Source organism: Hippichthys cyanospilos, chromosome 1 (genome assembly GCF_059441005.1).
Source record: "Hippichthys cyanospilos isolate Australia breed blue-spotted pipefish chromosome 1, RoL_Hcya_1.0, whole genome shotgun sequence".
NCBI lineage: Eukaryota > Metazoa > Chordata > Actinopteri > Syngnathiformes > Syngnathidae > Hippichthys > Hippichthys cyanospilos.
In genome coordinates, this window is record NC_142369.1 from 9,503,062 (window position 1) to 9,526,345 (window position 23,284).

General features: G+C 42.2%; 4 protein-coding genes across 6 annotated transcripts in view; 2 read left to right on the forward strand and 2 right to left on the reverse strand.

The window, feature by feature from the left end:
• LOC148429015 (regulator of G protein signaling 3-like) overlaps window positions 1-10,666 on the forward strand; it is a 14,825-nt gene extending 4,159 nt beyond the window's left edge. For 2 of the 3 annotated variants that reach the window (XM_088427794.1, XM_088427811.1), the window contains 16 exons: window positions 3,211-3,292; window positions 4,305-4,410; window positions 4,497-4,593; window positions 4,685-4,942; window positions 5,631-5,670; window positions 5,768-6,027; window positions 6,104-6,187; window positions 7,212-7,323; window positions 7,395-7,564; window positions 7,732-7,993; window positions 8,113-8,306; window positions 8,425-8,468; window positions 8,547-8,639; window positions 9,419-9,480; window positions 9,575-9,741; window positions 9,806-10,666. In XM_088427794.1, the coding sequence (XP_088283920.1) occupies window positions 3,211-3,292; window positions 4,305-4,410; window positions 4,497-4,593; window positions 4,685-4,942; window positions 5,631-5,670; window positions 5,768-6,027; window positions 6,104-6,187; window positions 7,212-7,323; window positions 7,395-7,564; window positions 7,732-7,993; window positions 8,113-8,306; window positions 8,425-8,468; window positions 8,547-8,639; window positions 9,419-9,480; window positions 9,575-9,741; window positions 9,806-10,054 (2,280 nt within the window). In that variant the 3' untranslated portion in view covers window positions 10,055-10,666. Of the gene's footprint in view, window positions 1-706; window positions 992-3,210; window positions 3,293-4,304; window positions 4,411-4,496; window positions 4,594-4,672; window positions 4,943-5,630; window positions 5,671-5,767; window positions 6,028-6,103; window positions 6,188-7,211; window positions 7,324-7,394; window positions 7,565-7,731; window positions 7,994-8,112; window positions 8,307-8,424; window positions 8,469-8,546; window positions 8,640-9,418; window positions 9,481-9,574; window positions 9,742-9,805 lie in introns of those variants that run through there. The other variant, XM_088427803.1, reaches the window with a different exon arrangement.
• LOC148429016 (myosin light chain 1, cardiac muscle-like) lies at window positions 10,663-12,662 on the reverse strand. Its single transcript, XM_088428331.1, has 2 exons — window positions 12,476-12,662; window positions 10,663-11,514 (listed from the first exon to the last, which is right to left on the reverse strand). Exons 1-2 carry the CDS (start codon window positions 12,487-12,489, stop codon window positions 10,830-10,832), a joined length of 699 nt encoding a protein of 232 aa, XP_088284457.1. The 5' UTR covers window positions 12,490-12,662; the 3' UTR covers window positions 10,663-10,829.
• On the forward strand, window positions 12,546-20,532 carry LOC148429017 (transcription termination factor 1-like). The gene is made up of 11 exons (XM_088427899.1): window positions 12,546-12,799; window positions 12,921-13,817; window positions 14,698-14,822; window positions 15,116-15,301; window positions 15,424-15,499; window positions 16,788-16,912; window positions 18,309-18,504; window positions 19,380-19,466; window positions 19,544-19,609; window positions 19,854-19,939; window positions 20,012-20,532. Exons 2-11 carry the CDS (start codon window positions 12,967-12,969, stop codon window positions 20,221-20,223), a joined length of 2,010 nt encoding a protein of 669 aa, XP_088284025.1. The 5' UTR covers window positions 12,546-12,799; window positions 12,921-12,966; the 3' UTR covers window positions 20,224-20,532.
• Window positions 20,308-22,785, reverse strand: endog (endonuclease G). The gene is made up of 6 exons (XM_088428306.1): window positions 22,597-22,785; window positions 22,204-22,397; window positions 21,997-22,138; window positions 21,818-21,927; window positions 21,357-21,438; window positions 20,308-20,944 (listed from the first exon to the last, which is right to left on the reverse strand). Exons 1-6 carry the CDS (start codon window positions 22,768-22,770, stop codon window positions 20,744-20,746), a joined length of 903 nt encoding a protein of 300 aa, XP_088284432.1. The 5' UTR covers window positions 22,771-22,785; the 3' UTR covers window positions 20,308-20,743.
• Between the last annotated feature and the right edge of the window lie 499 nt (window positions 22,786-23,284).

Consider the following 23,284-nt stretch of genomic DNA (forward strand, 5'->3'; position numbering starts at 1 on the left):
TGTCAACTAATCAGACAACAAGGAACACCTGGACAAGGCACAAAGGGTTGGAGGGAACTATTTGGGTGACACAAGGGACCAGGTTTACAAGCACAGGTGAATGCGATCAACCTAAACGACACCTACATGAAAACATGACAAAAGTCAAATCTAAACTGAACCACAATGTGACAACTCAAAATAACCAAAATTGGGTTATGAGGGACAACGTAGTTCATGCTTTTAAAACTCTGGATCAAAAAAATGTACCGGCGAGCTAATTTTTTTACTTTGACACTTATTTTGCTTTGTCACAAAACAGCCTCGAGTCAAATTGACCCAAGTAGTGGGTCAAAAAAAAAAGAAAAAGAATGCATCAAATGACCAACCCCCCAAAAAACAAACAAACAAAATTGTTTTCATGTATTTTTTAATGTATATACAGTATAGTTTAATCATCTGAATAACCTGTTGCTTATTTTTTTTACCCCAAATGGTTCGGCCTTTTGGTTCTGAGTCTCAGTACCAACAACCGTTTTCTCACGCTTCTTGCAAAGGTTGTAGGGTATGCAATCAAGGGAATTGTGGGAAATGTAGGGCCCATGTCACATGCAGTGATATCTTCACTTGTTATTGTGGGAAAATCCAGCTCCTAAAATTCAGGAAACGTGTGTGTGTTTGTGTGTGTGTCTTATCGAAGGGACACATGCAGTGTTTGTGTGTGACTGTGTGTTTCCTGCCATTATTCTCACATCCACACACATTCACCTCCACGCTTTGACTCAGAGTCCACTTTTTGTTCGAGGTATGCTGGTTCTAGTTCTAATGGTCACACGGTGGATTCCGGATATTTGTGGTGTCTGGGCCCTGTTTGGATGTAAAAGTACACGGGTAAAGGCGGGCTAGGGTTGGACTGAGTCCGTCTAAGTGAGGACTGGTGCAGCTGTCGCACGCCATCATGCACACCATCTCCCGCCTATGTCGCTTGTGCATTGGACAGAACCTGCCTCAGGTTGGTACTTCTGGGTCTTCTGTGTCCATCTTTTATGCACTTCTTTAATCTTTCATGTCCTGCAACAGATGCACTTACTGAATGTGTGTGTGGAAGTGTGTGTGTGAGTGTGAGTGGGAAAGGGACGGATTTATAAAAAATTAACACACATAAAAAGTGTATGATTTTTCCATAAAATCACAACTGTGGATATTCAATCACTGAAGTGTTTATAAATTGAAGTATTGTGCTTGGCGGAATGTTTATTTGTATTCCATACGCGACCACTTCTCAAATGGGGTTACAAATACCGGTGTGTTTAAGGTGCTTCAAATTTTTTCAATTTCTCAACGTATTGGTTAATCTTAATACCATGATTCCCCAAATATAAGACTTTTTTTTCCCCCAAAAAAAGAGCCAAAAGTACTGGTGCGCACGGTAAGGTTTTTTATTTAACTTGAAGTCTTATGGCATTTACACACAATAATAAACTAGGTGAAACACCAATGTTACGCTGGCGAGGTGTTCTCTGAACGCTCACAATGTGGGATATCTGAAAAACACTCAATTTAATGCTCAGCAAATGTATAACTTATATGAAACATGAAGAGTTTAGGAAGATGAGCTTTATTCTGTTTTGCTATTATTTTTTTGTTGTTGCCAAAGTGTTGGTGTGTCTTATACACGGTAACACAGAAAATACCAGAATTTGACCCAAAAATTAGAGGTAATTAATTAATTAATTGTTATTATTATTATTGATTAATTAATACACAGGTGTGTCTTATACGTGGGGAATTACGGTAATTTTTAGTGCTGTAACAGAAACTTTACAGTGTTGCTTTCAAATTAAGAGCCAATTAATTAAAATATGAAAGAACTTATAGCTACATTGTGTTATAGTTACTCATTTGCTGAAAAGCATGATGACTTTGCATTGTCAAATTTTCCACAGATTTTCAATGTGACAGAATTTGATTATTTAAACGATATTTTTTTTTTCAAATTCTGTACTGAATAAAGTATGCATAGGGATAGCATGACAAATACATTTCCGAAGTTTAATAAATGATTTATTTGGGTAAATCAGACAAAAATGTTTTGGGCTAGTTAGGTAGGTACATCATTTAGAAAAAAATGTAGACCCACTGTGACTCTTATAGCAGTTGGGTTAAAAAATAACCCGATTATGAGTCAAATGTTTGGGTCAACTTGACTTCAACCTCTGGGTAGTTTTATTCAGAACAATACAGTTTTTTAGCTTGTTTTGGGGAAAACGAACCATGTTTTATATATATATATATATATATATATATATATATATATATATATATATATATATATATATATATTATCATTTGGTGATGTTGTGTTGTGCAAGAGTCCATTATTCTGCTGGTTCTGTTGATACCTCCTGTTCTGCTATGGAGTTTTGTGTGCTTTTCTTGGCAAATGTTTACAAAGACAAGGTTTGCCGGCTCAGGAAGTCCTTCCTCCAAAAGATGAAATTCCCACACTCAGCTTTACTGGAAAAGTGACTCACAAGCGAAGGTTGTCCGAGTCCACAGTGAAGGTCGTCTCTGCAGAACAACGCAAACAGCGCAAAGAATCCACTCGGCGAAAGGTCACACGGTGGACCTCTAGAGGAGTTTTAATTTCGGGTGTCAGTCTGATTACTTTGAGGACGCCGGCTTTACTCGGTCACACAGTTGGTGTCATGGAAACAGAAATAAAAACAGTTGGGATGAGATCTTCTAAACACTAAAAAAAAACACACACACTTTAGGCATTGGCAATGGAGTGTTGACATCAGCAGGTGACTTGAGATGAATTTTTGGAGGGAAGTTCAGCCAAAGCTTTTCAGAGTGGGAGTCTTTTGGCCTACTTTGTCTTCTTGAGGAAGGGATGATGTCTGCCTTGTAAGCGATTGACTTTGAACTTGGTGAACTTGGATGCCATCTACTTTCAAACAGTCTGACCTCCCAGCAACAGCACACTAAACCCATTTCGACATCAACAAAACAGAGTCACTAAATTACCACGGTTTACCACACGTGGCTGAATCACTGCTTAGGTGATACAACCACAACCATCTCAACTGGAGTGAGATCGCAGCTACGATGACAATCATAATTTTGAGGATACAGATGAAGATAACGACGACGATCATCACACTAATAACAACCATAACGACAGAAATCATGATCAAAATAGTAACGACGTTGGCTCTGCGTTCTTAGGTCAGCATCATCCGTGGACAAGATGGATTCGGGTTCACCATTTGCTGTGACAGTCCGGTGCGAGTTCAGTCCGTCGATGTTGGTGAGCCATCCTGCCTTTTGCCAACAAAACCCTTTAACAACATCCTCCAAACATAGACGAAACCTCAAACCTTATGTATGGACTCACGATCAGTCGACAGCTAATCGATTACTAAATTACTTGATGAGTATTTCTGATAAGCGATTAATCGTTTATATGGCTAAAATTGACCAAATGCTTAGAAGTTCAGCTTCTCTGAAGGAAATATTCTGGGATTTTATTAGTCCTCTAATACACTGGTTCTCAAATGGGGGAACTCGTATCCCTGGGGGTACTTGAAGTAGTCCTTTAAAAATTATTGTTGAATTAATTATTTGTTTCCGGAAAATATAAGTTCATAAAGCAAACTTTATGGTAAGTAGGTTATTCAATTTCATTCTTGTAAAAACTCAGATTCTCCCTCATACTGGAATGGTTTGACCCAATTTGTCATGTGCCACCTTTGGTTACCTCTCAAGTTAATGATTTATTGTTCTCAACTATGATCCCACTTTAAGTTGAATATTTTTCTGTGGGCAAGTATTTATTCATAATTATTTCTTTTTGAGAACAGGTCTGACACTTTATGCGGACAAATATTCATTAATAAATAAGTTAATAATTTATTTTTGTGAAGAGATCTCTCCTGTAACCTCAGAACAGGACGCTTTAATGTCTAATAATAATTTTCTGTTAATTGATTGGTGAATCGATTATTTATTATGGATAGGTATCGATGCAGGTTATTTCGTATTCAGGGTTAGGTAGATTAAAAAAACAACTTTATTTTCAGGAACGTTGAAAATCAGTTTGGGATCTCACAACGTGCAGCTTTGTGGCATAAAATATAAGCATGCAATTATCAAAAAGACACAGAGCTTGGGACACATCCCTGAGGTGTCCCCGTATTCAGGATGAGTCCATGCTGAGGAAGCCCAATCTCAAAGCTCGTCACAATAAAAAAACAGAAAGCAGATTAAATGTTCCGATTGCTCCGCCCCTCCCAGTATCTAAATGGCTCTCCCGGCTATAGGCGGTCCCGCTCATCAGTCGGGTCTCCGCCAAGGCGACGCTGTTTTGCAGCTTAACGGACTTCCTGTGGAGATCTGGAAGTGCGGAGAGCTGGCTCATGCCATCAGGTGACTCCTTGCTTCTACACCGCAACGACATAGAGAGATTTGTGTTGCAGCAAGGAATTGCATGTGTGCGTACGGTCTTACTTCAGGAGTTGTCCCAGTTGCATCGTCTTGGTGGTGTGGAGAGGCTCACCTGAGGTCAGAACGTGCTGTGAGACATTGCTCCACCCACCAGCAACAAGCAAGGTAAGTCATCATGTGAAAATAGCCACTCGTGTTTCATATCGATCAATCAAGTTTAGATGTTTTTGAAAGCTTTCAACAGTGCTCTCCGCAGACCACCAAGCTGCTGAACCAGCCTGCTCACTCTAAAGATGGCCGCCGCAGACGTCATCGGGGGTCCATGGTGTCGTCCAGTCTGGAGGTTCTGGGGTCTCTATGGAGGGATCGCAAGGAAGAAGAAGAAGAAAGGAGAGAAGGAGAAGAAGAAGAACAACAACAACAACCTTGCAGTTCCACGCTGAAGGGCACGTGTGTGACATCATCAAATGGCGACAATTACATCATTCTGTCTCCTGTGGCACCACAAGAGCAGGTGAGGTCTTCGGGGCACGGTTAGCAATTGGGAACTAATTCAACGAGTGCATGCTTAGACTGCAAGGTAGTTTTAGGAGGTCATTTGGATTAGGGCTCAATTATTCTAGCCATCAATTAATCAAATAATCAAATACGATTTTATTTTGTATGAAAGTGTGTAAAAAAATGTTTTTCCACAATACTTTTTGTTTAATAATTATTGTTATTTATTTGATATTGTTTTGTCATCAGAAACACCCAAATAACAATAACAACACCATCACATTTGGAGGAATTTATTTTGTACTAATGAGCCTTTTAGAAACTGATTCCATTACGAGTTCAATCATTGTTTTCCAAACTAAAAGCAGCTGCTTGCAATTGTCTTATTTTGATGAATGAAAGACACAAAAGATAATTAGTATAGCGTCATGAAAGACTGCAAAAATTCATGAATAATTACTGTTGAGAAGGTAAAATCCGAGGATTGGAACAATTTGACGTTACTAAGGACTCAACAATTACTTTATTATTATTATGTAGACAATCAATTCGTTGTTTATAAATTAATTATGACAGCCCTAGAGTGGATTTTCTAAGGTGCTCGGTGTAAAGCACTATGAAATAAAATATGCTGTCTTTTGCTGTAATTGATAAGATTGACTTTCCTTGTATTGATATGTCTTATTTATGTGTTTTCTCTCTAGCTCGTCCATCCCATATTTGAAGACAGAAGCAGGACCATCGGTATGTCTGATGTCTCATGCACTCAATACAGGTTATAGATACAGTGTGTGTGGGCGTGTGTGTGTAAATCTATATGTGTATATATCCACGCATACAGGACGTCTATACCAGACTCATCCAAGATGCGGTGTGAATCTCCTCAGCGAGACCCACCTTGAGTCATCACAGCAACCGCTCATCCACCGGCCAATGGACGCTGCTCCTCCCCAGTCGTCGTCCGCCTTCTCCACGCTGCGCAACTATGGCACCTACCGCAATTACCAAAATTACGAAAACTGCACAATCGTCCAATCGCATCAGCCCTCCTGCGGCATCGCCGAAGCGCCCAAGACGCTCATCTTTCCCATCTTTGTTGAGGTCAGCGGAAGTTTGAACCGCTCTTGTTCATGCCTTGATGCGGTGTTGATGTCATTCTCACATTGCATTGTGACAGCCGGTGGACCTGTGCAATCCCGACAGAACATTGCTGATGTCAGAAGAAATGCTGCTCCACCAGGCCCAGCAGCTGCCCCGCAAGGTGCGAACAACTTGTTGCTTTTTATTATGATTTTGCATGTCAATGAAAAGCTGCGGAAGAAAAAATCATGCGCACATCCTGCTTTCACAGACACTAAAGAACATTCGCCCGTTCACACATGACTAAAGAACTCATGAAAATGTTCATGCTGTCACTCAAGAAACACCCTCACACATTACTGAAATTCTCCCACATTCACATTTCTTACTGAAAGTTTGACTCACATTACTGAAATGGTCTCACGTGACCGACTCAAATTCCCTTAAAACTCTCACAAAACGATAGCCAAATTCCCTTAAAACTCTCACGAAACGATAGCCACACTAATAACTAAAACTCTCACACTTACTCTTGAGAAGCTCTCACATGTTGACTCACCATTCTTACTAACTTTCTAACTTTTTATTCATTCTCATTAACTCCTCTCAAATGACCTATTGAAACTCCCTTAAAACTTTTACAAACTGGTGGTTACAACTGAAACACTCTCGCAGTTCACCCATTGAAACCCTTGGCAATTACTCTCACAACTGACACATTTTCACTTTCTTGAGACACTCTCACGGGCTGACTCATAATCCTTACTGAAACCTCCACTCATATATTCATATACGCTCACAAAATCTACTGAAACACTCTCCAAACACTCTCAATCACTGACTCCCATGCTCACTTTTGAGACATTGTCACACGACTACTCACAGTATTTACTGAAACTCTCACTGATATGACTGAAATGCTCTCACAGTACCAAATGTCAACACTCTCCCACACTTACAGTCACACTCACAACTAAGACATTCTCACATGCTGACTAATTACAATTCTTACTGAAAACAATCTTGAAATGCTCTCAATCTACTGAAACGTTACTAAAACACTCTCACACACTGACAGTCACACTTTCAGCTGAAACGTAATACTGAGTACTCTCAGCCCCATTACTCAACGACTCTCACACCTACGTGAGCATTAAAGTGAACATGCTCATATACTGTTCTTTCTGAATGGCTTTCCCCAAAAGGTGACGGTGTTGATCTACAACGACGTTCTACTCATCAGCAGAGAAGATGAAGCAGGACGCTGTCACATCCTAAAGAGTCCGCTCTATATCAACACACTGCAGCTCCAAGAGGGTATGACAACGACAACCGTGACCATGATGATGATGATAACGATGACAAATGTTCTTTTTTTTTTTTTCCAGTGGCGTCTGCGCCACGTCACATCTTCTTCCTGCAGAGTTCCGTGAGTTGCTGGCAGTGTCTGTTCAGTTTGGAGGCCTTCAGCCTGGAGCAGAAAGTTCGAGTCAGCCTCTGTCTCCATGACAACATCCAACGACAGCTGGTTGCCAAGGAAACCGGCCACGCCCAGCAGGTACAGACAGCACTAAACTTTGTGACTTACAAGCATTGAAAACGTTCTCACGTTGTCAGGAAACCGTGTGAACACACACACATACAGATAGTGTTGTATAATGTGTGTGTAAATCATCACGCTATTCCTCTCCCTGTCCCCCCCAACCCCGGACCCCCTACCCACAGTTGTCAGCCTCCACCTCAGACTTGGGGCTCTTCCTTTCTCAGCCCTCTTCTTCCTGTGACCTCTCCCCTCATCTTCCCCTTTCCTCCCCCCATGACCACCCTTCCCAGCTCACAGCCTCCCCCTCAAACCTACATGCCCGTCTCCCCTCCCCTCCCCCGTGTCCCCACGCAGCCCTCAGCCCGGTGTGGAAAGAGAAGGTGGAGGAAGAGGATCAAGAGAGTTGCCACCAGGAGGGGCTAAGCTCCGCCTCCAGACGAAATGGTCAGACTAAATAACACTACTTCCTCAAGCTCATATTACTTGTTTATTGTCCCTTGCTTGTATTTGTCTTGATGACAAAAACAAAACGAAATGATACAAAAGTGTTGCATTTTGTTCAGGCCTCAGACGTTGCTTATCCGAGGGTTCCTTGCAAGCGGAACCGGAATCGACCCGTTCGCTTTCCGACAGCACCATCCATCGCCTGACCCTTGACCTTCATTCCCGTCCCCCTTCCACTCAGACACTCAGGAAGCATCTGACCTCGGAGGGGGTCACACTAAAGCACACGCTCACGCTGCTACGAGGGGCCAAGGTGCACACACACTTTGGACGGAAGATCTTTTACAGAACACAGATGTTCACACAAGAGTGTGTATGTTCAGGAGTTGTGAGAATTGACAGAATTTTTTTGGATGTGTTTTACATTTCAGGATGTTGACATTGGAAATGACCTAAGGAAGAAAACAAAGTTTTTGTATGTATATACATACACACAGATACAGACACACTGGTGTACGCACACATTAACGAGCTACTTGTCTTGTGGTTGTAGCGCTTCCGACATGCGCAGTCGTCTTCCGTTTCTGTGCAGACGCAAGCGTTCAGTTCAAAGTGATAGTTTGGAGAGAGCTCTGAGGAACACCAGGTTTGTTATCCCACGATACTTTTGGGATTTCTCCGCCTCGTGATTCGTGTCCACCACAAGTGTAGTGCATATGAGTACCTCTGAGGGTACATGAAAGACCTACAGTGTTATATGAGAGTTTAACAGGGTTTCCGCTAGCTAGCAGCAAATCTACTTTAAAGTTTTTAATGCCATGAGAAAAGAATAGGTTTAATTTCAAATTAAGAGCAAATGAATTGGAAGTTGTTGCTAAATTGTCTGTTATACAGACGTGCAATATCATTACTGTCGCAAATTTCCACCAGACATGCCAGAATATAAGCAGAAGATGTTCCACAAGCTTATCTTCTGGTGTTGATGATTAAAATACCGAGAGGTACTGCTACAAATGTAGTTCCAAAGTTTAGGTTGGTAGTTTTAGTTGGGTCCCCCCTCGCCCCCATCCATAATCACTTTAGGTGAGTTAGGAGGTACTGGGCTGAAAAAAAAAGCATATGGGGGTTCATTATTGAGAAAAAGGTCAAGGGCCACTGGATTTGAACACAGACGACAGTTTTGCGACTAATGCTTCTAATCAGTGGGCTGGTAAACAAGACCAAGAACAAAAGTAAGCTTCAGGCGCTTCTAGAAGTCTTCAGCTTCTTGTTTAGTTCTAGAAAATTCTGGACTAGTTTCAGAAGATCCGCTGGAGTCCTAGTGTGGTTTGGTGATGTTTTTTGTAATTTGGTAATTCATTCATACAGTAGTTTACTAAAGGTGTCTGTGGTTTTGATCTTCTGGTATGTGTCTTTCCTCTCCAGACCATCTGCCAAGGAGGTGCTGATGTGGGCTGAGAGTCTTGAGGCTCTCTTGGCCAATCAATGTAAGTCGTAATTTGCTGATGACATGGCGGGGAAGCAATAAATTCAAAGAATAGGACAGGTCTACATCGTTCCATCATTCTTCTCATTGATCAGACGGCCTGGCAGTATTCCGCCACTTCCTGAAGTCTGAGTACAGTGAGGAGAATCTGGACTTCTGGTTGGCTGTAGAGAAGTTCAAGGAAACACGCCCCCTCAGCAAGATGGCGGACAAAGCCGACAAAATCTATGAGGAGTTTGTCTCGTGCAGCGCATCCAGACAGGTAGCTGATTTCATTTGAAGATGTCTCCTGATCATGTGACTGACACCGTGACGCCTTCCTACAGGTCAATGTGGATTCAAAAGTCCGTGAATTTACCCAGCGCAGCCTGCGCCTGGGCGTCGAGCCTACCTCCTTCCAGCTGGCACAAGATCAGATTTTCAGCCTTATGGAGGCCGACAGCTACCCGCGATTCCTCAGGTCCCGCCTCTACGCCCAGCTGGCCAATCAGGATGTAGGGGTTGCTTATCGAAACCAAGCAACTTCTGCAGAACCAGCCGGTCGGAACCGGACAAGAGAGGTTCTGATTATGTGAGGAACCGGCAAGTGGTGACAGGACATTATTGTTGATCATACTTTATAATTTACATCCACGAGCCCAGTCACAGATCTTCTGAGTTCTTATTAATCAAAGATTTTCTATGCTAGAAGTTGCGATTGGTCAAAGAGGCTCTCAATAGTGATAGATCTTACGATTGGTCCAAATGTTACTTATTAAATCATTCTCTGCCATCCCAGTCAAAATGTTTCTTTGACATGTTCCTATAGCGGTCAATCCCAGCTCAATAAAAATGGATCTCTGCTGTCCATAGCAGTCTATGGTAGTGAATGAGTTAATCATAGATTTTGGAACGTAAAAAGAGGCTCTGATTGGTCAAGACATTCAAATTGATGATCAAAGGCCCATCCATCTATTATACGTAGCCTCTTATTCTCACAAGGATTCGCAGGCTTGCTGGTGCCAATCCCAGGTTACTTCGGGCAGTAGATGGGGGACACCCGAACTGCTTGAGAGCCAATTGCGGGGATGTACAAAGGCTTTCTGAAGAAAGCATCATATGGTCAACTGCCTGCAGTTGGCATTTTTTGTGTTTGAATAGACCGCAACACAAACTCGCTTAAGACAAATAAAAATACAAACTATAAAGTATGTTGTCTTTATTTAAGGCTTGACATGTTTTATTCATTCATCCACAGCAGTAATGAGGACAAGATGACTTGCACAGAGACGTTTAGGTGTGCAGCACACTTTGTATTGTCGATGTAGTATACCGTCAACTTGTAGCTCTCAAAGACATAGACGGTTGCCTTCACCCAGCCATGATGTGCTTGACAAAGTCTGTGTAGTTGACGTGCCCGTTGGCATCCTCTTGTCCGGCCATGAGCCGGTCCACCTCGTCTTCCGTCATCTTCTCCCCTAAGGTGGACAGGACGTGACGCAACTCTGCCCCCATGACTGTGCCATTGCCCTCCTTGTCGAAGACTCGGAGCCCCTCAACGAAATCCTCGAAGTTTCCGTGGTCCTTGGCGCGAGCCACGTGCTGCAGCATGGGCAGGAAGGCGTCAAAGTCTAACAACTTGGAGTGCATCTCCTCGGCTTTGGGCCGGCCAAGCAGCTTCAGGACATCGTCGTTGGTCGGGTTGTGGCCCAGCGCCCGCATCACGTCGCCGCATTGCGCGTACGTGATCTTCATCTCACCCGCAGGTGTCTCGTCGAAAAGCGTGAAGGCGTCGCGGAACTCCTCTATCTGTTCTGCGCTAAACTCCACCACAATATTCTTTAGGTCCACCTCGCATGCTTTGGCCTCAGGTTCCGGAGCTTTGGGCGGTGGCGGGGCAGTTTCTTCCTTCTTTGCTTCTGGTGCCTTCTTGGCCTCTGCAGGTTTCTTGGGTTCCACTTTCTTGGGGGCCATGTTGGCTAGTGGATGGCGAGGGACGTTCCACATTCTTATAGCCGGTGCTGGGTCAACCACGATGACCAAAGATGGACAACAACTGGAATAGAAACACTCCAAGATAACATGTGACCTTGATGACCTTCAGACTGATAAACACACACACACACTCTTGCATCAACAATTAAATAAGTGTGTGCGTGGGTGTGTGTGTGTGTGTGTACATGTCAGCCCAGAGGAGATAATGCGAGTGAATGAGTCATTGTAGGAATGTGTCCTTGTGGGGGGGACGACTCTTGTCTTTAGTAGAAACTTACATAAATGTATTTGAATATGTATGTACTCATAACTAACATGCAGATAAATTGTCAGGTTTTGTCAATGGGCCACTGTGACACCATTCACTTGATTGTACCTAAAGTAGTTGGAGCAAATGGTCATGGTTTGTTTTTTGTTTTTTAATTATTACTAAGTTGACTTGCTACTTGAGATATCATTTGAAAAAGTGCATCCAGAAATCTGTTAACAAGAAAAAAATAAGGTTTTCATCATTATCGTCCACCTCCTGAATTATTGACTACTTTTCAAACAGGTCCAAATTTGTGTGCTTAGGGATTCCCCTATTAGATGTTGTGATCAGTATTGTTGGATCACCACAAGGCAGTGTTCTTTCTCTATTTTTCTTCACCGTGTACGCCTCACTTCTAATAAACGTCTAATAAAACTCTAGATCTTGCCATCGAACTGTGTAGACTAGTCCTGCATTTTGTCCTCAATGCTGGTAAAACTACGGAGATAGTTGTGGACTGTAGGAGGTTCAGGACTACTACTCAAACCATCATCTTCACAGAGGACATGATTGAGTGTAAGTAGTTGCAATTACATTTGAATAATGGACTGGAATGGATCACAAACATGGATGTTGTTTACAAGACAGAAATAAGCAGATCTATCTAGCAAGCTAGCAAGCTAGCTAGCTATCATTCGTCCATTCATCCATCTATCAATCCATTCATCATTGCAGCCTGGCCCTGACAAATATGGCGGCTAAATTGGCGTACCTAAAACTGCGCATGCGGCTTCTCCAAAACGGAAGTAGTCAATCTTGAGACCCGGAAACAAAGAGTAGCATATCGGTAAACCATCTTGTAGCTGTACCTCGCTTCCACAACAAACGTGGGGAAAAAAATGTTTGGAGCAATCGAAACGTACAAAACGTGGCTTTTTAAAGTGTTTGCGCAAATTCGCAACAACACGTTTTGACGTGGAGTGTGTTTGTTCTGCGGGGAGCCAGTCGACTTTGTCGTCTTTTCAGCCGACGAAACGTCAGGTTTCGTGTTTTTGGAAAAATTTGACCAAAGTCGCGACGATCACTAATTTTCCAGGTTTATTTTGATCTTTTACTCTTTAAATGTGTTTTACATTGCCACATTGTGATAAGTATGTATAGAACAACAAATGCACGGAGCAGAAGATGACATCAAAATGTATCTTCTTGTTTTGCAGGTCAGTGGAAGCAACTTTGGTTTTATGCTGCCTGCCTTCCATTCCCATGACTTCTCAGGCGGAGGAAAAGAGGCACTCGCAAATTCCCGTCCCTGTCGATATTCCTACCCCCAAGATGAAAAGGAAACGTACGGAAGGCGACTACAGCCTTCTTCCTACTGACTTGTTGGCTCACAATCAGAAAAAAACAAAACAGCAAGAAAATGTCATTCTTTCTCCCGTGGGCCACACTAAGGAGCCGAAGGAAAAAACAATTGAAGAAAACATCCTTTCTGCTGAAACACACACTCATAAGAAGAAAAAAAAGAAGAAGGAGCGAGAGAAAAGCAATGAAAATAAGATTTCTACTGATGAAAACAACACCCAAGATGGAGAAAACAGTATCCAAGACGGAGAAAACAGACTTGCTCCGGTTGTGGCCATAAATGATTCCGACAGTATTATTTCTGTTGACGAGTACACCCAGAAGAAGAAGAAGAAAAGACAGAAAGAAAAACATGACGATCTTACTACTGATACGCTCTACCATGAACAGAGAACAAAGAGGATTGAAGCAGAACCAGAAGCTGGCTGCGTTCCTCCTGCTGACGGAGCCCTTGAAAAACACAAGAAAAAGAAGAAATGGGTTGGAGAAAAAGAAAATAAGTCATTTTCTGACGATATTCACACCAAGAAGAAGAAGAAGAAGAAGAAAAGAACAGTAGAAGAAGAAGATGGCGTCCTTAAAAAAGTAAAAGACGTTATCATAGATCAAGAAATTGAGAAGTTGACCACCGATGCGACAGAGAATGAGACGGAGGAGACTATCACCATGCCCACCACCACCAACGGTCACTGTGCGACAAACGGCAGCGTCTCTGAAGAAACTGGCACAACCGAAGAGAGCAACTATGATGAGTGAGTTCTCGCCACTTATTTACTGAATTACTTATTTGTTGACGTAACCACGCAACCACGGTGATTTTAGTTAAAACAAAGAAACATAATAAATAAAATTGTGCAAATTAGAAACAAACATGTAGTAGAAAAAACTCTTTGAAATTACACTTGTCTGCAACTTACTTTTATCTTAATTAGTGTTTATTATTTTGTTGATTAATCAGCAAATCCACACGGAATTTTGGGGTGACATTTTTTTAAACTGCAAGCTAATTTGAACATACTTGCAAGTCTGTTCGAAAGGATTTACAAGTGCATTCCCTTTTTCCCCTCGATGCCACGCGGTGTTGACAAGCAAACCCCATCCCGTAATGGGGGGAAAAATTTATGTATTTTTTGCATTTAGCTTACAAGTAGGCTCGGACGTATTTGCAAGTTTATTCAATTAACCTATTTTTTAATTTGTTCAAAATGTATTTGGAAATCTGAAAAAAAAAGTGTAAATACATTCAAATGTAATTGTGGGGTAAATGCTAACATTTTAGAATTTGATCCCATAATGCCACAAGGTGGTGACAAGCATACCCGATATCGTTATGGGGGGAAAAATGCACTAAAAACTAAAAACTTAGCATTTGTTCCCATTATACTACAGTGTTGATGAGCATACCACATACTATTATTGAAAAAAAAATGCTTTTTTCAGAATTACGTACATTTGGATATATTTGCAAGTACTTTGGAATGGATTTGAATGGATTTCAAGTACCTTCAACTTGCAAAAAAATTCAAAGGAGGGGGATTCTAATTCTAATAGTCATGCTCTCATGGTTAGTAATCTGATAACAAGGTCCCATGCTAACGCTGCTACGTTTGTGTGTGTGTATGTGTGTTTAAGGTTGGATCCTATTCTGGTGGCGGAATTGGAAGAGTTTCTTCCCAATGTGAAGAATAAAAGCCCGTCAGAGCTTAAGAAATGTCTGCATTACGACCTGGACCGCTTCCGGCTCTTCAAAGCGCAAGGTCGTGCTCATGCTTTAAAAAAGCTCCCATTATTAGAGAGGCCCCCCTTAAAGAGTGTTGGGGCGTCCGACTTATGCGATTTGAAGTATCTGTGTCCCAATGAGATCTTTGGTATTAGGAATAAATGCACATGTATCCCCATGCCACTGGTAAGCTATTTCACCTATTTAAGATATTAAAAAGATCACATGATTCCAAATCAAGCAATGGGACTTGCAGTGAATAGATGTGCAGTGCTATTGTATGCGCTTGTAAAAATGCTTAGCTCCGCCTCTTTCCATGGGTCTACGCAGGCGTGCCTATCCGTTCTGGACGCTTCTCTCGGAAGGAGAATCAACAACTCCGAGACAACATCGCAAAATTTATGACTATATCGGGCATCGCCACCATCGAGCAGCTCCTCTTTCCCCATCGCTATAAGGACCTGGAGGCTGGCATCAAGAAGCTGAAAAAGCAGCATCACTTCATGGAGTCCATCGGTGGGACACACACACACACACACACACACAGTATATTCGAGCAGCTTGGTTGTACAAATGTGTTGTGTGGTGCGCACACAACGCACTCAGTGTTAATCGCCATGTTGGCTTCTGTCCCGCAGCTGAGGGAATCCCGAGGCCCTGCAAGGTGGTTTTGACTCGGGCTTTAAAGCTTGACCAGATGAACCACATGGGAGCGTGAGAGCAACTCTTCACACTTGTTTTTTGTAGATTGTGGCGCCTTTAGATAGAAGATCAACTTCTTCTGTAACCCCACTCAAATCATATTTCGCCATTGAAATGAATGGCAGTAAAACTAGTTCAGACCTTCCAAAGAAACACAACAATCACAACATCGTGCATGTCGGGTTTGAAATGACCAAAACTGACATTTTGACTTCTAAGTCCATACTCACATACTCGAGTGAATCTGCTGCTTTTGTACTATTTTTTTTTTTCCCCTTGCAAAAAAAACTATTAAGGCTGTCGTTGGTGTTGTTACAGGTCTGTTGTAGTATGTGCTTGGTTCTAAGTCGGCTTAAATTTTTTTCATTGGTTTGCACTCAGCAAAGTAAGTTAGCTGTGTTGCCCTGTGTGCCACGTTTTTGACATATTTACTTTTAGTTTATTATTATTGTAAGTATCAAGGCTTGTTTATATATACTTTTAAAAAGGGCAATAAATAGACATGTTTGAGCAAACATGATGAATTATCGTAATCTCAATATTGACCAAAATAATCATGATTATTGTTTTGGCCGTAAAGCTGCAGTCCTACTTTGATGTAAAACTCAAAAGGATACATTTTCCGCTTGTTGTCAACAGAACATGACATGCTCAACGTTCAGGCAACAACCAATTACAGCTGGCTTGTTTTCTCGGTTTGGTCATGTGACGTTCGCAAATTTAGCCGTGAGTACATGTGATGTCACTTTCAGTCAACAGCCAATGAAAAAAGGGGTTTTTAACCTACTGTGTGTCAATTTTTTCCAATTTAAGTCACTGATCTAGAAACCTCTCACAAAAAAAGCATTAAATAAAAAACACTAGGAGGCTAAAAATGATAATGCATCGTCAAAACATGTGGAGGTTCAAAACAATATTATGAGTTAATTCCGAAATGCTTGCAAATGGAATTTATTTGACGGCAAAGTTTGACCGGGTTTTTTAAAAGGGGTTAATTGGCTTGGATTGTTGACGCACTAAACTGGGACCATAAAAATAGAAGTTGGCGTCTCCCTGAACCTTAGAAAACAGTTAGACGTTAAAAGTAAAAATTGGGTGTTCCTGTGACTGACCTGTAGCCCACATTCAGAAATTCAGGATCCAAGGGAATGTAGCCAGCGTCTGTAGACGGGAATATCACGCAATTTTGCAAGTCGGCTCACTCGTATCTCAAGGCGCCGCTGTCGACGCAATGTGAGCGCACTGATGATCTTGTGGTCATAAGGTGCTACAATGTGCTTAATGTTGTCGTTTTTTTAAGGTTCTCCAAAGAGGAGATCGAACAACTGATCAAGTTACAAAAAATACACGGCAATAAATGGAGCGTCATCGCCTTGCAGATGGACCGCAGCACATACGCCGTACAGAAACGCTTTTTCCAACTTGGTTGGTAACGTAATTCTCACTTTTATTGTCATGTTAGCGGGTTTGCAAGGCTAAAGTTAAAACCCACATATGTATTTGTAGCATGTGTGAAATTTACAACGCTATTCACCACAGCATGATTATGATGTCAAAATGCTTGTTTTCCCTCCAAATCAAGAGAAGCGATTGGTTCTTTGATTCCTCTGAAATTTTTGGCTTTGGACAAGCAAGGTCGTAGCCAGAATTTTTTCTATGGAGTGGTCAGGGTGTAACAACGCCTCTTTGAGGGGGGAATCACATTCAGACTTTCATGAATTCAAATACAGTGGGCCCCCGGGTTACGAACTTAATCCGTTCAGCGGCTACGCTCGTATCTCGAATTGCTCGTATAACGGGCAATCCAAACCCATGTTAATTCGTGAATGCGTGCAACGCGCGCCGAAGCCTTAGGTAAAAACGACACACTGTATACATATATTAAAATTGAGTGACATAATCTGCTGTACACTTGCATTATATAATAAATACAATGGATAAATAGCTTTTACCTTTGAAACGACGAGACTTGAGCTGGGTGTAAGCAGAGGGGGGCAGAGTCCCACGCTCAAAGTTAACACGGCGATAGATTTGCTATTGGTCTTACAGTGTTACAGTAACTCTTTAGAGCTAGAGCTCTTTAAGCTAGATAAAGGCGTTCGGCCAATAGCATATCGGCATTTCTGTGATTGACGTGTGACGCCGGCCAATAGCATCTCCGTGAGTGAGACCGGGTGACCTTAATCGACCAATAGCATATTCGCATCTCCGTGACTGACTGATAATTATTCGCACTTTTTTTTTTAAACGGTTGGAATGTATTGACAATTAATTTAAAAAAAAAACACACATTTAAACCAATGACAATTCTTTGTCCTGCAATCGGCACATTTAATTTCATGTCAGCTGTTTTTCCCTTTAGCTGTACAAACACTACACTTAAATGGTAATATATTTAGACACCGTGAGTGAGACAGTCAGTGTGACGTTGTAAGACCAATAGCGTTCACGTTACTGACACAAGTATCTACTGATGATTAATGATATCTCTACTGATGATTTTATTGAAGCAATTAAACGAGAACATCTGTACATACTCAATGGCCGGCATGTCGAATTGCTCGTAAGGCGAATTGCTCGTAAGGCGAGAGGTATGTTCGTAAGCGGAGGACAAAAATCTTCCTGATCCACGCTCGTAAGGCGAATTGTTCGTAAATCAGGGTGCTCGTAAGCCGGGGGCCGACTGTAATTGTATTTGTTTAAATACAGTGGGCCCCCATGTTACGACCTTAATCCGTTCAGCGGCTAGGCTCGTAACTCGCATTTTTGATCCGAAAAACGTGTTTTTTGATATAGTGTTTCTTTCTATCACATGGATCAGCGATGGGTCGAGGCAGTTGGACATGCGAGGAGGAGAGCAAGCTGAAAGAGGTCGTCAAGGCTCACCTGGAGGTCTTGGCTCAACAATCCCCCGGCCAGGATTGTTTGAATCTGCAGCAGCTTTGTACAGACCTGCCCTGGAAGGAAATCAGCCACCGCGTGGGCACCCGAAGCTGGACTCAGTGTCGCGTTAAGTGGTCAGTGTGACGCCTTTCACTCTTCTCCAGGTCAACATTCATATTTTGTTCAAAGATTACGAGCACTTTTTGATTTGAGTCCCATTTAGGGCTGTGCAATAAATTCATTTGATTAAAGGTGAAATTGAGGTTTTGCACAAATGTCATTGTGATCTGTAGTAAGCGTAGGGAACAGGTGGAGGAGAAGCTAGAGTGGTGGAGGTTGGCCCTGGAAAAGAGAGGAATGAAGGTTAGCCGCAGCAAGACTGAGTATATGTGTGTGTGTGTGTGTGTGTGTGTGTGTGTGTGTGTGTGTGTGTGTGTGTGAAGATGAGTGAAGATACAGGGAGAAAAGATGAAGAAAGTGGAGCATTTTAAGTACTGTATATAGAGTCAACAGTCCAAAGCAATAGAGTGTGGAAAAAGAGGTGAAGAAGCATGTGCAGGCAGGCTTGAAGGGGTTCAGAAAAGTTTCAGTTGTGGTAAGTGATAGAAGAATGTCAGCTAAAATAAAAGAAAATGTGTACAAGACTCAGGTGAGAAAAGCTGAAAGGAGATTTGTACATGAAAAATTATTCACATATTGGATATTTACATACTTACTGCATTAGTGTTATTGTTTATTTTAAATTAAGTGATAAAACTAACTGGCAAATATCTAAGTTTTATCACTTAACAATATAAAATAATAATTGGCAAATATCTAAATTAGGAAAATCTTTTTCTAATTCATTTATCTAATTGATTGGTGGAATCTGATAGAATAATCAACTATAAAAACAAATATTAAAGCGTGACAGTCCGAAAACGAATTCAAAATTGGTATACATGGGGGGGATTCTCTGAAGCGGAAAATTCAATGAAAGGCAAATGTCAAATTGATTCTCGCGTTTAAGGTCCAGCATCCTGAAGAACCAATTGTACCAGAGAAAATCCATGAAAAAATCTGAAGCGATGAAGACACAACTCCACCTGATCAACACGTAAGATCAAGCAATCAGATCACTGGTTGGACCCTGGATGCAGGTGCTGAAGGTTGCGTGACTATCAATTATTGCAGGTTGTACAACTTGAATATTGAAGATGCCGGGGACATTGATTGGGAAATGGTTTCCAGCATGGTGGGGTAAGTTGAATTTTCTCCTTTTGTAGTGATGGGAAAATGAAGCCTCATGAACCACCTGTGGTATTTTTTTGCACCTATAGATGGCACTCTGCATTTAAAGATACAACGGAAATGTATTACATCCCAACCCAGCCTTTATCATTAAATCAAAAGCATCACCTAGGGGACTTAAAAAAAATCCTAAGTGCTTCATGAGGCTTTATTTCCTTAATCAAGGCTCTAACCGGTCATGTGGCTCTTTTAGTGGCATGACTCCGATCTGCGCACAGAAGCTTTTCCGGCGCCTCAAAGTCTGCAACGTTCCCAACTGGTCTGAACTTTCCTACGGAGGTCAGTGAAGGTATCGCAGCGTCTCTTTTCCCAGCATCACTCATGACCCCCATCTTCTCGCCGCTCTCGCAGAGATCATCGACTTTCTGAAGGAATACGTGGCGCCGCAGCTCGTAATGCAGCTGAAGCACAAATTCGAGTTGGACGAGGTGGAGGAGCAGGTAGTGCCTCCGAACGAAGGCTACTCTCTCATCAAAATCTTCGAGTCCGAAGAGGACGGAGATTTCGTGGAAATGGATAACACCTTGCCGAAAAAACGCCGCTCTGAACACTCGCTCGCGTGACTTGAAACACGCCCCTTCCCGAGGAAGCCACCCTAGCGGCAGACTAGCCCCGCCTCTTTCTGAGCAGGAGACATAACACAGGAGTTTTTAGCACAATGATGTTCCATTACATCGTTTTTAATTTTTTTTCCCTCTCAGACGAAATCATGACTTTTTATACGCTTGCTTCCATAAATTGCTTGAAATGTCTGTATTTTGAGAGCTTCCTTTGTTTTTATTCACGGAGTACAGCTTGTTCTTATTGACCTGTTCCAGCTGGAGTACGGGAGACATGTCATGAGGGGCCTTACAATAAATAATTTAAGATGGCCCACCTATTGCCTGAAACATCAGATAGCCTGACCACAAAAGTATACATCAGTTTGATGTTGCTGCTGTTGCATTCTGTCGTCTTGAATAAATCTCTTGGAAGAAAAAAAAACACATAGGCAGCACAGAGGTGTGCCCTCCCTGACAACTGGAAATCCAAAAGTGTCCGCCTCCTTGGAAAAAATTCCTTCTCTGCGATTATGTTTGACTTTCATTTGTTGGTGATGGCGCTGATGGCGCCGCCGCTCGCCCTTAAGATGTTGGGGACAAACAGGAGGCCCGACGCCCTCTCGATGGTTTCAATGGGAACCAGGAAACGCTCCAGAGGAATCTTCTCGTCCACGGGCTCGTTGGGAAACACGTACGACCGCAGTTCCACTCCCTCCTTCAGGCCGCGTTCCAAGATCATCACCTGTGCCGGCAAAGCATTGAAATGAGCCGCCGATGATCCAGACAAGAAGAACGTTGAAGGGGACATGGCGAGTGGGACAGGTCAGTGACTTGTTCAAACTCACTTTCTCATGAACTATGTTCTATTTGCGCAATTTTTCTAGGTAGACTTCTTCAGGCATGTAACATTGTAAACAACTTAGGAGATCTTGTCAACCAATTGGAGAAGGGTTTCCTGAGTTGTAAATCGGAAGAAAAAGTTGTACTATTTATTGTGTGACATTTAGTGGGTGATACCACATTAAAAAAAAATTAGCAATTCTTTGCATTCAATTCCCAACTCTACAAACTTTCCACATTCAAGATGGCGGCAATGCTGGCGTAAGAGGAAAGCAGGCCTTTGAAATTGGACGTCTCAAATGAGATGAACTGACCTTGAAGAAGTGCGTTGGCACGGCGACATGGTTCCGACCCAAAACTTGGTAGCGCACATAAAGTTTCCCGTCAGCTTCCTGTCTGAAATTAAAAAAAGAAAAAAAAAAACAATATAGAACTACCTTGAGTTTTTTTGCTGTTTTTTTTTCTTCCTGCCATTGCCTTATCTTAAAGGGATACTAAACTTATTTAGCAGTAAATTTTTTATATCTTTCTACAATTGATAGTCGGGCAGACCAATCATAACCAAAATAATAATTATTTTGGTGAATATTGAAGATTATTAATCACAATTCATAATTTTTCCATCCGTGTCTATTTTCAAACAAGCAATATATAAACAAGGCTTGATTAAAAAAAAAAAAAATTGGTTGTTAAGGAGATGACACCATCACGTTACCTGTCGTTCCTTATTTTACCTGATCCTATGTGTCGTGACGGAATAAGAGTTTGCGCTCACCTGGGCAGGTAAAGCGGGCCCGTGCACACGTAGACGTTGACGTAACGTTTGGTCAGCGAACGACACATCTTTTCCAGATTGTTCCACGCGTTCTGGTTCAAGTGGGGGTTCTGTGTGCAAACACGCAATAATGTGCATGTGTGTACTTTGTGGGGGAGCTGAAGACAACGTGTGGGTACCTGAGGGGCAACATTGGTCAGGTAGAAGGTGTCATCCATGGCCTTCTGGCTCCACTTGTGATTGGCTGCCGCAGCCATGTGACCTCTGTCGAGGCCGCTCCCCTTGTAGTCGGCATTGGTGGCGCGGTGGAAGACGTGGATGCTGCAGACACACACGATCAAATTGACGTTTGTGGCCACATGACGATGCGCACGCACGAGGCTCACCTGTCGTCCTCCTTAAAGTCGCAGCACTTCCTGTCGGCCGTCCCGCTCAGCGTGTCGCCGCCGAGCCTCTCAATGACCCACGCGGGAGTCCTGGTTCGTGGGTCGTACGAGCTCACGTACGATTCTCTTGTGCGAACGTTGGACAGCGACGGGAAACCATATTTCATTACAGCGCCCCCTGAAGGCCTGCTAAGCTGCAACAATTAAGACATTTTTTTAACCTATCCATCGCTCTTTATGAGGGGATATTGAAAAAAAAAGTTTGGAATCTACGTCATAATGTGACATTTCAATACCAAACATATAAATCTTCACATTTGCATTATTTCATTTGATTTTAAGTTTAAAAATAAACAATGCAAGTCGCTAAGTGACGTCACCGCGGACACGCACAGTCAATTCGGAGGAGGCGTGGACGCTCGGTACCGGAACCACCGGCAACCGGGCGAGTAGATCGACTTGCTGTCGCTCCTCCTCGCCGCCCGAAGGCCCCCACAAGCGGCTCGCCGAGGCGCCAAGCGTAGCTCCGAACGCCAAGGTCGCGAAAGTCCGCCACTTGCGCATCATGCTAGTCACGCTCTGATGACGTACGCACACATGGTAGGCGCGGAGCGTCCCCTGGTGATGACGCATGATCTTGACCAAGCTTCTGTGGGATGATCATTCGCGACTGGTAAAATGTAAATATATATGTAACAATATTTTCCAAATCCTTTTCAAAATTTCAAATACTTCTTGTAGAATTTACTGTACATAAACACTTTGAACAAAACGTGTAACGTTGCAATTTGCGTTGGTTCTATTTATTCTATTCAATTAATGTTCATACATTTTGTTACTCATTGTGTTTTAAATTGTTTATGAATCAATCTTCGTTTTTTTTGGAAGTGGACTAACAAGGAACTTAGGGTCTACCTTAGCAGTCAACACATTTTGTGTTAGCATCATAGTAGTCTTTCCTAAGCATAATTACATTGTTTTTTTTTTTTTTTAAGTACACTCAATTTAACTATCTTTGTTCAGTTTACAGGTAACTTTAAATGGAAATTGAAATAAACAGCTTGAAACAACCGGTGCTCGT

Coding starts and splice junctions, on each gene's coding strand:
- LOC148429017 (XM_088427899.1), top strand. CDS start 12,967: ATGACTTCTCAGGCGGAGGAAAAGAGGCACTCGCAAATTCCCGTCCCT. Junction 15,302..15,423: donor TCACTTCATGGAGTCCATCG/GTGGGACACACA, acceptor TCTGTCCCGCAG/CTGAGGGAATCCCGAGGCCC. Junction 15,500..16,787: donor CAGATGAACCACATGGGAGC/GTGAGAGCAACT, acceptor CGTTTTTTTAAG/GTTCTCCAAAGAGGAGATCG.
- endog (XM_088428306.1), bottom strand. CDS start 22,770: ATGATGCGCAAGTGGCGGACTTTCGCGACCTTGGCGTTCGGAGCTACG. Junction 22,398..22,596: donor ACGCCTCCTCCGAATTGACT/GTGCGTGTCCGC, acceptor TAATTGTTGCAG/CTTAGCAGGCCTTCAGGGGG. Junction 21,928..21,996: donor TGACCAATGTTGCCCCTCAG/GTACCCACACGT, acceptor GTTTGCACACAG/AACCCCCACTTGAACCAGAA.